General features: G+C 37.8%; 1 protein-coding gene across 1 annotated transcript; it reads right to left on the bottom strand.

Moving 5' to 3' along the window:
• Positions 1-808: 808 nt before the first annotated feature.
• Positions 809-12,990, bottom strand: LOC122137083 (gastrula zinc finger protein XlCGF8.2DB-like). The gene is made up of 3 exons (XM_042722511.1): positions 12,916-12,990; positions 12,286-12,435; positions 809-2,080 (listed from the first exon to the last, which is right to left on the bottom strand). Exons 2-3 carry the CDS (start codon positions 12,368-12,370, stop codon positions 1,242-1,244), a joined length of 924 nt encoding a protein of 307 aa, XP_042578445.1. The 5' UTR covers positions 12,371-12,435; positions 12,916-12,990; the 3' UTR covers positions 809-1,241.
• Positions 12,991-14,964: the final 1,974 nt, after the last annotated feature.

The raw sequence follows: 14,964 nt of genomic DNA, 5'->3' as shown, positions 1-14,964 counted from the left end.
ATTTATTAATGATGCAGTGCTGACATATACTTTATATTTTTTGTACTGTAATGATGTTTTCTACCTTACTTTGTGCAGAAAATTGAAATAATTGTTTGTAGTATATAAAACAATCATAAACTTGCCGTTAGGAAAAAATTAGAGATTACAAAAGATTGATTATTGTCCAGCAGTGTATTTGATTTCTTATAGCAAATTCAAAGTAAGAGATAAAAGAATTCCTTCTAAATAACTAAAATAATAATACATAGGCTACACACCTTAAATTTTTTATTGTATTTGACATTTATGTCACTTCTGAAATTATGGCTGCACCCCTGGTGTGACAAAATGTTAGCCTATACATTATACTTTTAAAGCTTTACTGTTTTTTAAAATATTGGCTTACATAAATTTCTACATATGCCATGCCATAACATCATTAAACTATCATCTAACAATGGTGTTTTTTTTTTGTAACCTATTCTCTTTATGGTTCTCTAACCATAAAGGCTGCTGTGTAATTTGCTCCCTGTTTAAGCAATATATCAAAGATAAGTAAACAATTGTAACAGATCATAAGGACCCACACATATAATCTGATGGTTCTATAAAATGATTATCAGCAGCATTATAAAAAGGATTTAAATAAAATGTAACATTACTAATAATGTATAAAACAAACTTTTAGCATAATAAATAAATTAAGGAATGGTTTAACATATAAATCCCTTACATTTTCAACACGATGCGGGTGGTCGCGAACGGTGTTGTTTATGTGTGGGTGGGTAAAGGTGACGTGGGTTGTAGGTAATTAGTGTTGTTGATGTTTAGTCCCGGGTACTTACTACTATCAGATACCATGACAATCTCCAGCCAATCAAAAACAGTTTTGCCCTTTTAAGCATCTTATCTTCAAATATTTAAAACCCCTGCAAAAGGTTAATACTTTCCCTTATCATTTATAATATTTTGGACATTTATGGACTAAGTTGTTGAAAGTGAATTTAATGCCATTACAGTCCCACAGGTACCCTACTTTCTCCAGTGCACAGGTGAACTTTGAAACTGCTCCATTTTCTAAACCTCAGACCACACTCAGGACACTGCAGTTTCTTGCCAGAATGAGTTTGCAAATAACCCTTCAGATCTATTTGATATATGAAACTCACACAAAGTTATGTAAAAAGTCTTTCTGTGGTGTAAACACTAATATGGGTATATAAAGGGTTGTTTTCTGTCTGAAACTCTTTCCACATTGTTCATGTTAAAGGTTTCTCTCCAGAGTGAATTCTCATATGAGTCTTGAGGCGTGCTTTTCTTGTGAAAGTCTTTCCACAGTGATGACAAATAAAAGGCTCATGTACGATGTGAGTTTTTATGTGGCTCTTAAAGTGTTTCCTGTCTGTGAATGTACTTCCACACTGAGGGCATATAAAACTGCTCTCTCTTGAATGAATCTCCATGTGCTTACTAAGGCCTTCCTTACGTACGAAACATTTTCCACACTGATCACATGTGAAAGGCTTCTCTCCAGTGTGAACTCTCATGTGAGCTGTAAGATGTCCTTTGTGGTTCGCAGTTTTTCCACACAGTGGGCAGCTGTAAGGCTTCTCTCCAGTGTGAAGCCTTATGTGAGAATGCAAAGTTGCTTTATGAGGGAAACTCTTTCCACACTGACCGCACACATATGGCTTCTCTCCAGTGTGAATTCTCATGTGAATCCTAAGACTTTCGTTTCGTGGGAAACTCTTTCCACACTGTTGGCAGCTGTAAGGCTTCTCTCCAGTGTGAATTTTCATGTGAATCCTAAGATTATATTTTCTTGGGAAACTCTTTCCACACTGTTGGCAGGTGTAAGGCTTCTCTCCAGTGTGAATTCTCATATGAGCTTTAATGCTGTCTTTTTTGTTTAGACTCTTTCCACATTGTTGGCAGGTTCTAGATCTAGACTTCTGAATTCTTTTTTGAGAGGAAGTATTTTCAGTCTGTGAAAAACAAAAAGATTTTTCTCCAGTTATGAAATCGTGATGTTTTTCATGCAGATCTTTCTCTTCCATTTCATTCAGATCTTGACTCTCCTCTTTCAGGGCCATCAGGTCTAAGGCAAAAAAGACATATACGTTAGAGGGTTACTCCACCCCAAAATGAAAAATTTTGTCATTACTCACTTGTCGTTCCAAACCCGTAAAAGCTTTGTTCATCTTCGGAACACAATTTAAGATATTTTGGATGAAAACCGGGAGGCTTGAGACTGTCCCATAGACTTTGAAATTAATAACAGTGTCAAGGTCCAGGAAAGTATGAAAAGCATTGTCAGAATAGTCCATCTGCCATCAGTGGTTCAACCGTAACTGCTGATGCGCTGTTTTCTTTCATACCAAATCATAAATACATGTAAAAAATGTATCTTTGTTATGCGACTGATACAGAAGAGCGCAAGCTGCCTGCATACTGCTCAGATTTGGAGAGACTCAGAGGAGAGGAATTGTTGAATATAGTCGTTATTTTTGTTTTCTTTGTGTACAAAAAGTATTCTTGTAGCTTCATAACGTTACGGTTGAATATGTATTGTAGATGGACTATTCTGATGATGCTTTTCATACTTTCATAGTTAGCCCTGAAGATTAACTTGTATATAGCTCATTAAGCAACCATCTTGAAGAGAGTAAGTGCCTTATTTCTTTTTTTAAATATTTTTTTCTCCTGGTTATTGATAAGAGGAGGAGCTGAGGGAAGTTTATGTTGTTGGTTTTCATCTTTGTTTTGTGTATAGGTTAGTCAGCCTCTCTGATCCTTAGTTAGCTGTATTTTGTTAGTTATTTTAGGCTACACTCACTCTGATTAAAATTCTGTTCATTGTTATAATTTACGTTCCAAACTTAATAAATGTACATTACCTTTACCTTTTAAGGAATCGTGTGGCGTTTTCACTCAGGGGCTGAGGACTGAAGTGTATTCTCTTTGTTCTTTTTACCGTCTTTAATATAACTTTAAACTAGTTTAATTTATTTCTTCTTGCTACCCCTCCACAATACCTCTAGACTATAAAGGAGGATGTAACAATTGGGGGCTCGTCCGGGATCTGAACCCGGGACCTCTCACACCCCAAGCAAGAATCATACCCCTACGTTCAAACTTTCGCAATTGAATATCACGATGAGTCTCTGCTTCTATAACACGCAGCCTAACAAGCAATGAGTCTCGCTCTTGTCTCTTAATTTCAAGATCAAGCTCTTTCATCTTAATAGCTAACACTGGGTCAATAGAAGACTCTACCGCAGGGACTATGGGAAGGCCGCCACCCGACATAGCTCCCCTGGTACATCAGGCAAAACATCCTCCTCCCCTCCATCAGAATATTCTGGAAGAATACCCATCTCTATGAGTGCATCATGCAACGTTTGTTTAATAACTCGCTTCGTCGCACCCTTAGACACATTAATATTAAAAAAAAAAAGTCACCTCTGTTAATGACGCTGTAGTGTTGGCTGATGAATTTGTACTGACACATAAAAATGTGTTTCATAATTCCCGGTGTAATGTAATGTACTTTCAAAATCTTGGTACTGATAAGAGTACAACCTCTAACTCCTCACATACAAAATCTGTGACACAGCCAAATTGGCCAGAGAAAAAGAAAGGCAAATGAGTTTCCGAGTCATATGATTTCTGAGTGCCAGGCTTGGAAACAGAAAATGGCTGGTGTGCAGCCCAAAACTGCAGCTTTGGTGCACACACTGGGTAATGTTAATTGTAGTGCAGACACTGCTACTAGTGCGTATCAGCCATTCTTGTTAGATGGCACTGTGTCTCTTTCACCTGACGAAGTAGGGAAGTCAGTGAAGAATTTGAGAGACACTGGGTCAGTCCAATTGCTAATTTATGAGAAAGTGTTGCCTCCTGCTGCTGAATACACTGGAGCTAATGTTCTAGTGTGTGGAATAGGTAGTGAATGTCTTAATCTGCAATTACATGATCTGTACCTCAAGTCTGGCTTGATCACAGGTCCTGTAACATTTACTGTTTGTGCACAATTACACATTGAAGGCGTCAACCTTATTCTAGGAAATGATCTTGTGGGAGGAGATGTTTTTCCTAGACCTTTGGTGAGTAACAACCCAAATCAAAATGATTATTCATTGCCTGTGCAAAACTTTCTGGCTGTCTTTCCTGCGTGCGCAGTGACGCGTGCCCAGAGAAAGAAGTTTGATGATGTAATTTATCTCTCTGAAAGTTTCTTAATTGACTTTGAAGTACATGACACAAAGCCAGTGAAAGTGAATGCTGCAGAGCCCTGTGAAACAGTTGCCCCTCTTGAGCTGCAGCCCATACTTTAAATGGGCAGAGTGCAGTTAATTTCTGCCCAGAGGGCCTATTCTTCTCTGGCCAGTTGTATAGAGTCTGTTACAAATATTTAAAAGTGAATTGCCTGAAAAAGTTAAATACTTTTGGGAAGGGGACGTTTTAATGCACTCTCAGGGCACTTAGGTATTACTAAGACATTTAAGCATGTATCCCGCTATTGGCCAGGACTGAAGTCTGCAGTTTCTAAGTTCTGCCAATCATGCACTTTTTGCCTAATAGCTGGTAAGCCTAACCAGAAACTGCCCATTGCCCCCTTGAGCCCAATTCCAGTCATGCAAGAACCTTTTGAACGTTTGTTGCTAGACTGCGTTGGTCCCCTGCCCAAATCAAAATCAGGTCATGAGTACATTCTGACGATAATGTGCACGTCTACCCGTTTCCCTGAAGCGATTGCATTACGCTCTATAAAAGCTCTATAATTAAGCGGGAGCTAATTAAATTCTGTACATTCTTTGGATCGCCAAAGGTTATACAAACTGATTGAGGCACAAACTTTACCTCAAAACTGTTCATGCAAACCCTGAAGCAGTTTTACTTCCTTCAGTATTCTGTTCTCGCCTTCGGAATGCAAAATGCACCAGCAACTTTCCAGAGACTAATGGACATTGTGCTGGGAGATGTGCCTAACTGTGATGCATATTTGGATGACATTGTTATCTATTCTAAAACCTGGGAAGACCATTTAAAGACTCTAAAAATGATTTTGAAAGGTTGGGAAGTGCCTCATTGACCTTGAATCTTACCAAATGTGAAATTGGTAAAGCCACAATAACCTTCCTAGGGAAAAAGGTGGGTCATGGCTGGGTGAAGCCTGTAAATGCCAAAGTGGAAGCCATCCTCAATTTTCTTAAACCCCACAACAAGCGTGAGCTTCGATGGTTCCTTGGAATGGCTGGCTACTACTACTGGGTTCTGTAGGCATTTTTCCTCTGTAGTGACACCTCTCATAAACCTGCTGAGCATATCAAGAGTGTTCAGGTGGAACAGTGACTGTGATTGCGCATTCCAAGCTGCTAAAGACCTGTTAAGCAATGCCCCTATACTTGCAGCACCCAACTTCCACCTCCCATTCATGTTGCAGGTGGATGCAAGCCCCTCTGGTGCAGGTGCTGTGCTTGTGCAAGAAGATGCCCGAGGCATTGAGCACCCTGTATCCTACTTCTCAAGTTTTCAAAAATGTCAAATGTCTTACAGCACTATTGAAAAGGAATCTTTAGCTTTATTATGGGCTGTACAACATTTTGAAGTTTATCTTTGCAGTAGTGTTCAACCGATAATTGTGTATACAGACCATAATCCATTAATTTTCCTGTCCAACATGTCTTCCTCTAATCAGTGTCTGCTGCGCTGGGCCTTAAAACTTCAAGATTTCAACCTCCAGATCCAGCACATCAGACGCACTGACAATGTTGTTGCGGATGCCTTATTAAGATCTGTGGATGGGGACTACTTAAGTGACTTATAATTAGAATGGTGGGACAGAAACTTCAGTGAACTCTGGTCTGTAATCTTAGTGGTGGGGGTGTTACGTCTTAAGGCGTTTGATTTCCTTTTTATTGTAAATGTAGGCCTTGCACCTTGTTGTTGTTTTGTGCTCTCCTCTGACTCTCCCTCATGATCACTATCAGGTTAATTACCCCCAGATGCTGCTCGTTGTGAGCATGCCTGAGACTGAGTGGAGCAGTGTGAATGTAGCCTTCAGACGCTGCTAGGGAGGATCACTTCTCCCCAGCACTTGACTGAATCTTCTTGTGTCTGCCCATGCTACTAGCCCTGTCAAGCGCTACGGGTCATTGTCACAAAGGGGGTGCACATGCATTAAAGTGAATAAATAAAGGAGGACTATTTCCAAGTCTGTTGTATGTGCTAGACTTCCTGGTGGCAGCTGAATCCTCAATACGCACATACAGTCGTGGCCAAAAGTTTTGAGAATTACATAAATATTAGTTTTCAAAAAGTTTGCTGCTAAACTGCTTTTAGATCTTTGTTTCAGTTGTTTCTGTGATGTACTGAAATATAATTACACTTCATATGTTTCAAAGGCTTTTATCGACAATTACATGACATTTATGCAAAGAGTCAGTATTTGCAGCGTTGGCCCTTCTTTTTCAGGACCTCTGTAATTCGACTGGGCATGCTCTCAATTAACTTCTGGGCCAAATCCTGACTGATAGCAACCCATTCTTTCATAATAACTTCTTGGAGTTTGTCAGAATTAGTGGGTTTTTGTTTGTCCACCCGCCTCTTGAGGATTGACCACAAGTTCTCAATGGGATTAAGATCTGGGGAGTTTCCAGGCCATGGACCCAAAATTTCAACATTCTGGTCCCCGAGCCACTTAGTTATCACTTTTGCATTATGGCACGGTGCTCCATCATGCTGGAAAATGCATTGTTCTTCACCAAACTGTTGTTGGGTTGTTGGACGAAGTTGCTGTTGGAGGGTGTTTTGGTACCATTCTTTATTCATGGCTGTGTTTTTGGGCAGAATTGTGAGTGAGCCCACTCCCTTGGATGAGAAGCAACCCCACACATGAATGGTGTCAGGATGCTTACTGTTGGCATGACACAGGACTGATGGTAGCGCTCACCTTTTCTTCTCCGGACAAGCCTTTTTCCAGATGCCCCAAACAATCGGAAAAGGGGTTCATCGGAGAATATGACTTTGGCCCCAGTCCTCAGCAGTCCATTCACTATACTTTTTTGCAGAAGATCAATCTGTCCCTGATGGGTTTTTTTTGGAAAGAAGTGGCTTCTTTGCTGCCCTTCTTGACACCAGGCCATCTTCCAAAAGTCTTTGCCTCACTGTGGCGTGCAGATGCGCTCACACCTGCCTGCTCTCATTCCTGAGCAAGCTCTGCACTGGTGGCACTCCGACCCCGCAGCTGAATCCTTTTTAGGAGACGATCCTGGCGCTTGTTGGACTTTCTTGGACACCCTGAAGCCTTCTTTACAAGAATTGAACCTCTTTCCTTGAAGTTCTTGATGAACCTATAAATTGTCGATTTAGGTGAAATCTTAGTAGCCACAATATCCTTGCCTGTGAAGCCATTTTTATGCAAGGCAATGATGGCTGCACGCGTTTCTTTGCAGGTCACCATGGTTAACAATGGAAGAACAATGATTTCAAGCATCATCCTCCTTTTAACACATCAAGTCTGCAATTCTAACCCAATCAGCCTGACATAATAATCTCCAGCCTTGTGCTCATCAACATTCTCACCTGAGGCCCCGTCCACACGGAGACGGAGTTTACCCCAATCCGATTTTTTCTTTCCTCGTCTCAAGAAATATCTGCGTCCACACGAAACCGCAAAATGATGTAGTATACATGCCAGACCAGCATGTGGCGCTGTAATTCTGCCACAGAGAGACACTAAAAACGGAGAAGACATGGACTATGCTCATAAACTTTGCGCGTTGTACACAAACGAACATGGAACAATACATTTATTAATCTGTGTTAATATTAGTTAATAAAAAGACAATCGTTCAGTGTTTGTTCATGTTTTTGTTGCTGTTACGTGACGTTGAGGTGTCTGACTAGGGGGGAGACGTGGGCTGATGACAACATCGTTTCAGAAAATATACGGATTAGCCGTCCAGACAAAAACGCAAAGACGGCGTTTTCAAATTTATCCACTCTGGGACCCGGTTTCAAAAAATAGCGGTTTCACCTTACGAAAACGCCGGATCCGTGTGGACGAAACGCCTATCCGATAAAAAATTTGTGCATATTCACAGAAACGCATCTCCGTGTGGACGGGGCCTGAGTTAACAAGATGATTACTGAAATGATCTCAGCAGGTCTTTTAATGACAGCAATGAAATGCAGTGGAAAGGTTTTTTTATTTTGGGATTAAGTTAATTTTCATGGCAAAGAAGGACTATGCAATTCATCTGATCACTCTTCATAACATTCTGGAGTATATGCAAATTGCTATTATAAAAACTTAAGCAGCAACTTTTCCAATTTCCAATATTTATGTAATTCTCAAAACTTTTGGCCACGACTGTACATGCCCCATGACCATCCTATTTCAAAGTCTGTTGTACAAGACACAGTTCCTGCTGCCAGTTGGTGGCGCTGTGACAATGGCTTACAATAATCACATCCATGTGATCAGCCTCTTTGATCAGTCATACAGCTCAACTTCAGTTCCCATTTTTTACTATAAATTTAACAACATATCAAACATCAAAAACCCATCATCTTCAAATATCTTGCCATTGTGGTGACCAAGTTTGATGACGATCACATGGATCCCCTAGAAACACTATTTACAAAATCCATTTACGAACGTCTGTTGGGTGAATCTAATAACTGTATTGTTGAAAGTTGTTTGTCTTGATGAGAACAGTATATGTACAGAGTTTGGTGACAATAGGTAACACTGACTTCAGTACTTCAATCAAAAGGGGGTACTACAGAGCCCATCCATGTATTAGACATTTCCTACATCTAATGGCTCACTCTGATGTGCATGCAAAATTTCATAAAATTGTAAATATTTAACATCAAAACACCTGAATGTCCAAAGCCTCAAAATTGTATTGTTGGACAAAGCTAATAATTGTTGATGTTGATGTTTGGGTTATTGAGAACAATACAAGTTTAATTTAAAAAAATAATAATAATACAAATATGTATGATTTATTCAGCAATGGTGAAGTACAGTGACGTGTACAAAATGTATTGAGTTTGTAAACATGTAAAGGGCTTGAAAAGCTCTCAAAAACATAATAATAATCCTTAAAAGAACAGTAGGGCTCTGAGACCAATGAGTAAAAATGGGTCAGAAGAAGTAGATCAGTCATCATCACGGGCAACAAAATTCCCTGGAAGTCAATTTAAGGGGAAAGTAATTGACAATTTTTTTTTTCCCCTTTTAGTTAATTTTATATAATAATTTTGCACAGACTAATCGTTTTGCTGTATAAGACCTTGAAGGATCTGAGGATCCTCAAATGCAAACTGTGTTTTGTTTCAAGAGAGCAACCGTACATTTGTGTTGTTTTACTTCCTTTTTTATATTTTCCATTTATTCTTTCTTCATTTATAATGATTTATCATTTAAGAATTTCATTATTCCATTAAATCTTATAGTCATTTATATTAATCATTATAGTCGTATATATATTTACATTTAGTTATTTAGCATATGCTTTTATCCAAATAAGGACAATGGAAGCAATCAAAATCAACAAAAGAGCAATGATATACAAGTACTATAACAAGTCTCAGTTAGCTTACACTACACAGTACACGTAGCAAGTTTTTTTTAGTGTCAGAGGCCTTTTTTGCTTTTGTTAATTCTATAATAAATAAAAAGAAAACAGATAAAATACAAAAAGATTAGAAAAGCTATTATTATTATTTTATTAAGAAAACAAGCAGTAAATTAATAGAGTGCAAGTCTAAAAGGGACATTTTTTCTTAAAGAATAGAATTAGAATAGAGAGTGCTAGAGTTTGAGGGTCACGTAAAGATGGAAGAGATGTGTTTTTAGCTGATTCTTGAAGATGGCTAAGGACTCGGCTGCTGTGATTGAGTTGGGCAGGTCATTCCACCAGAGAGGGGGAGGAGGAGGACAAAGGAGCGAGGAAAATGTTTTAAACAGCATGCAAGAGTTAAGCAAATTGTTAATTTTGTTATGGTAGTATGTCCTTTAAGCAGTGGAGACATTAGCAGAAAAGGAAAAGAGGAGTGACTGATACACATTAAGGTCAGTAGGGTTTTGTGATTTGCATCACACCCTTTCAGCAGCTCTAAGCTTAGAACGATGTTGGCGTAGAACATCAGATAACCAAGGGGCAGAAGGGGTGGTATGGGCTGGCCTGGAAGACAAGAGATGCTGACTGTTTAGGGGGAGAAAGTGAAGATGGAACCATAGCAGACAGCCGGGAGGGAGAGAGTGAGTGTAGGTTACATCGAAAGATGACATGTGGAGGGGTAAGTGATGTGTCAGGAACCATGTTAAGGTTAAGAGTGAGGAGGAAGTGATCTGAGGTGTACAGTGGAGTAACCAGCACATGATCTTTTGAGGAGTGTCGTGTGTAAATAAGGTCCAGTTGGTTGCCTGATTTGTGAGTAGCAGTAGTTGACACTCAGTTGAGATCAAAAGAGGCAATCAGGGTGTGGAAGTCTGCAGATAGAGGTTTATCTAGGTGGATGTTTAAGTCTCTAAGCATAACTAGGGGAGTACCATCCTTAGGAAAGGTTGAGAGCAGCACATCTAATTCATCCAAGAAGTTTACCTTTAATTGTTGGAGAGTGCTGCAGGAGAAGCAGTGTCCTCTGGTTTGATCCAGGTCTCTGTAAGGGCCACAAGGTTTAGTCTTGAATGACTAGTAATTAAATCTGCTATGTTTACTGCAGACTGACAATTTCAGAGACCAATAGAAAAAGAAAGTAGTGTATTAGCAGACATAGGCAAAGTGCGCAGGTTGTTAGGATTGAGTTGCCTATGGTGTGTGATGCGTGGTTGGCGAGTGGTAGTAATATTAGAGATTTGGAAACACATAGTAAGAGTCGGTCATGAAAACTGAAACAGAACTGAAACAAGGTGTAGAAAAGAGAATGCATCAAAAACGATAGTCATGTCCCTGCCTGGTGTAGTCGATAGTTTTTACGCTCTTCGGTCTTCACACAAGGGATGCTTCGACCGCTGCCGGTTTCAGCTTAAAATCTTTACTAAAAGTCACCTAAAACTTGGATTGCATGAGGGTGAGTACATTTTCATTTTGGGGTGAAACTATCCCTTTAAGCCTCACCGTAGCATAAAAACTGCACTTATTAAAGTTCACAATGACCTCTCATCCCAGCTACCTCAACTCTTCTAGTGCCATTACATCAACATAGACCACAACATTCTCTGATTATTATGCTGACATTTGTGCACAAGCGTTAGCATGGTTTAGGTTCAATCTATCTGCCCACTGTTACTCATGTTTGATGAGACGTCTCTGTATTTACACAAAGTATGGAGTGCCACAGGGCTCGGTATTAGGTCCTCTCCTTTTCTCCTTATATAATGTATGTTCCCCCTGAGGGACATCATTCATTTTCACTGTTATGCCGAGGATACTCGGGTTTATATTGTAACCTGAAAACACTGCACAACTTAAGTAGTTAGTGAAGTGTATCATTAATATTAGGGCTGCATCAACTAATCAATGAAATAAAATATAATAATCAATAATTAATATAATTACCAACAATTTTTTACTCATAGTTCAAAAATGTTTCCTGCTCTAAATCTCTCATACACTAATGTTAATCTTTTTAGGTGATTTTTTTATTTTATTTTATTTATTTTTTAACTGATCCTCCTTCCAGTCATTCAGATACAGACTTGACCTGCAATTGCTAACAAGCTGGTCTGTGCAAAATTTAAATGAAACAAAAGACACTGCATCTATGTGGACAAACAGATTTTGGCATGATTTTCAATCAAATGTCAGAAGAAAAAAAAAAATTACTTCATTGCTTATGCATTGCTGTGGAGCAGAATTTTTATTTACAATGATTTTAATTTCTTCTTTACAAGTTTGTTTTATGCACTGTTCTTATAGGCATGCTTGGACTGTTGGGAAAAACTAAAATATAATGATTTTGTAGAAATGTCATCTTAGGGTAGCTTGTCATTTACACACATTCAGACAGTTTGATTTAAAGCATCTATTTAGCAGTTTCTTATAAAATTACTGGCTGTATTTTTTTTTCTTGCCACAGCCTTTTAAATGCATAACAAATATAGATAACTTGTTTATTGCTTGATTCAGCATTTACTGTTGTATACTGTTATTGAATGTGTGACATGTCAAATAAAACCATTTACCAAATAAAATATATTCTTTAATATCCTTCATTTCTGTAGAGCTGGACATTTTAATAAGAATCAAATGAGTGAGTTCAGCTTTGAGAATAAAAACCAACCTGTTTGTTCCTCAGTTTCTTCATGTTTGACTCTGAATGTTTCTTCAATCTTCATATCTTCACTCTCTTCTTTAATAAACTCCATCTTTATAACAGTGTCACGTTGATCTCAGTTAAATCAGCAGTTTTTCTGTGTTTGAACACTTTGTCCTGTTTGAAATTGGAATAATAAACAGGAAGGAAAAAAAATAAATAAATCTCTAAAATTATAAAAATAAAATGTATAATGAGTGTCATTATTGTAATAAGATACACTACACTTTCATGAAAACATTTGAAGTTTGTTTGTTAAAGTTGCGATTACACGTTTGTGTTTGTATTGTGAGCAGCGTGCGGTGATTCGAATCACTGAATCATTTTACACTTGATTCAGTTGAGCCTGAGTTTAGAAAAGATGCGTTTCTCCATCACTACTGGCCAGTGACTGGATTTTTTTATGATAATCTGATTCACAATATAGGGAGCGAAATAAGACGCACATTTCCAGTTCATGCACACAAAATAACCTTCATTAATGTCACTAGGAAAGCGGTGTTAAATACACTAATAATTAATTCATTCACTGTTTTATGCAATACAATTCGATAAGTTTTATTGATTCAAACTCTTCAAATGATTATAAGCACACACCTTTCTTCAGCAGAATCACAGACGGGGGTCGCGGCACTGGCTTATGACGTCATAACTAGAGACCAAAATAAAAGTCTCGTCTACACGCCAAAATAATAGACTTTTACATTAGAAAACAAGTATAAATAATAACGTATATAATTAATTGAAGAGATTAACTGCACAGATAAAAGCCCAAACCATACCGCTGAGCTTAGATATTTACTTTATATCTAAATGTAAACAACTGTGAAATGCTTTCAATTCATGAGAAACTAATTGTGATTCTTTAGATAAATTCCAGTATCTTGGTCTTCAAATTACAGGACTACAAAAACTTCTGAATATTTCAAACTCATAAAGAGTGTGTGAATCCAAATTTAATTTGTGGTTGCAGAGAGATTGAACTATTTATTAACTTGAAGTTTATTAAAGAAACTGAATCCTTTTGACAAATTGTATTCATCTTACTCCATCTCAGTTTCTCCCCAGAACATAAAGACCATAAATCAAATTTCAGCTTTATTTCATTAAAGTGTATTTCATTAAAGGTCCATGACTGAAGAATAGATGCTGAAAATGAACAAATGTTCTTTAAGTACTGGATGGAAAAATAAAATGGTCTGTATTTAAACTTATATATTTCAGTGGTGATGTTATATATATATATATATATATATATATATATATATATCTGAGCAGTTTCGTTTAAAATAGTTTTTGCAGTATAATAGAATATGGATAATTTATTATTACCTTCTCAGTTTCTTTAATTGGCAAATAACATGACAGCATATTCAGTTGTTACTCGTCATCTTTTCTTACCTTACGAAAAAATAAGTTTACTTCAGGTTGAGTTTATGTATACTTAAGTAATGTTGAATTATATTTTTAAGTATAATTCATGTAGTAAGTATACTAACATCTATGTACTATTATGCTGTGTTCCAGGCAACCTGTAACCCATGTTTTTCCAACCTTCTACCCGTGAAAGTACACTGGAACGGCAGTCAAACTCGTGACTTCCCACCCGTGAACTCGTACTGGCTCGATGTACTCCCAGTTACGCACTGTGACATCACATAGCCCGCAAAAACATACAAAAAAACAATGGCAGCCCCTACGGATGCAGTGTTTCTGCAAGTGGTACACGGTGAGAATACACTTTAGGACAATATAACATTGCAGTCAAATTAATAATAATAATAAATATGTATTACAATGTTATGTGCCTGAAACAATAAGTATGTCGTGAAAGTAGGGGTTGTTAACTGACAAGCTGCGCAAATCCTAGGTTATAATGAACGTGGATTTGCGCAGCTTGTCAGTTAACAACGGCTCTGTAGTAACAGCTGCTCTACGTGAAATCAAGCACCTGATGGAATTTACTGCTGATTAGAGAACTGGCTTTAATGACGAGATGCGCATTAATCGTCGGCCAATATATATCGTGCACCCCTACGTGAAAGTATATCGCCGCATGGAAATGTTGGGCATAGCTAAGGTGACGTTAAACCTGAACTTGACCATGCAAATGATTATGCTTATATATAAAAAAAAATGTAATGTACAATGTTTAGCTAGCTTTATCGTAATGCATTTATCATCAAAAGTAAATCAGCTTCCTTTCGAACACAGTTTATCTAGATGAAGAGATGCGGGGATTTCTCGATTTTTTTATTTATTTATTACCCTTTATTTTACCAGGTGATGTCCCATTGAGATATTCAAATCTCTTTTACAAGGGAGCCCTGGGACACAGAATCACAAAAACGGACTCAACAAACAAAACAGATTTACAATACATGGTAAACAATTTAAAATGACATAAGAGGGTTATTAAAAACATGTGCATTGTTCAAATTTAGAACATTTAAGTAATTGTTTAAAATGTTCAAGTGGAATAAAAACAGAAAGCTTCAAAACTTTTTGGAGCAAATTCCAACACCAAGGAGCAGCATAACTAAAAGCAGTCTTACCAAATTCAGTTGTTATACGTGGGGTATTTAGAACCAGAATGTTAACGGAGCGGAGATTGTAAATGGAATGATTCCAGGTCAACAGATTGTT

Source organism: Cyprinus carpio, chromosome B4 (genome assembly GCF_018340385.1).
Source record: "Cyprinus carpio isolate SPL01 chromosome B4, ASM1834038v1, whole genome shotgun sequence".
Taxonomy (NCBI): domain Eukaryota; kingdom Metazoa; phylum Chordata; class Actinopteri; order Cypriniformes; family Cyprinidae; genus Cyprinus; species Cyprinus carpio.
Note: the sequence above shows the minus strand (reverse complement) of the source record. Positions and strands in the feature narration are given on the sequence as shown.

What these genes read in the sequence shown, in the direction of transcription:
- LOC122137083 (XM_042722511.1), bottom strand. Translation starts at nt 12,370, where the DNA reads ATGGAGTTTATTAAAGAAGAGAGTGAAGATATGAAGATTGAAGAAACA. An exon ending in AGAAACTGAGGAACAAACAG is followed by an intron (nt 2,081 to 12,285) that starts GTTGGTTTTTAT and finishes TTTTTGCCTTAG; the next exon opens with ACCTGATGGCCCTGAAAGAG.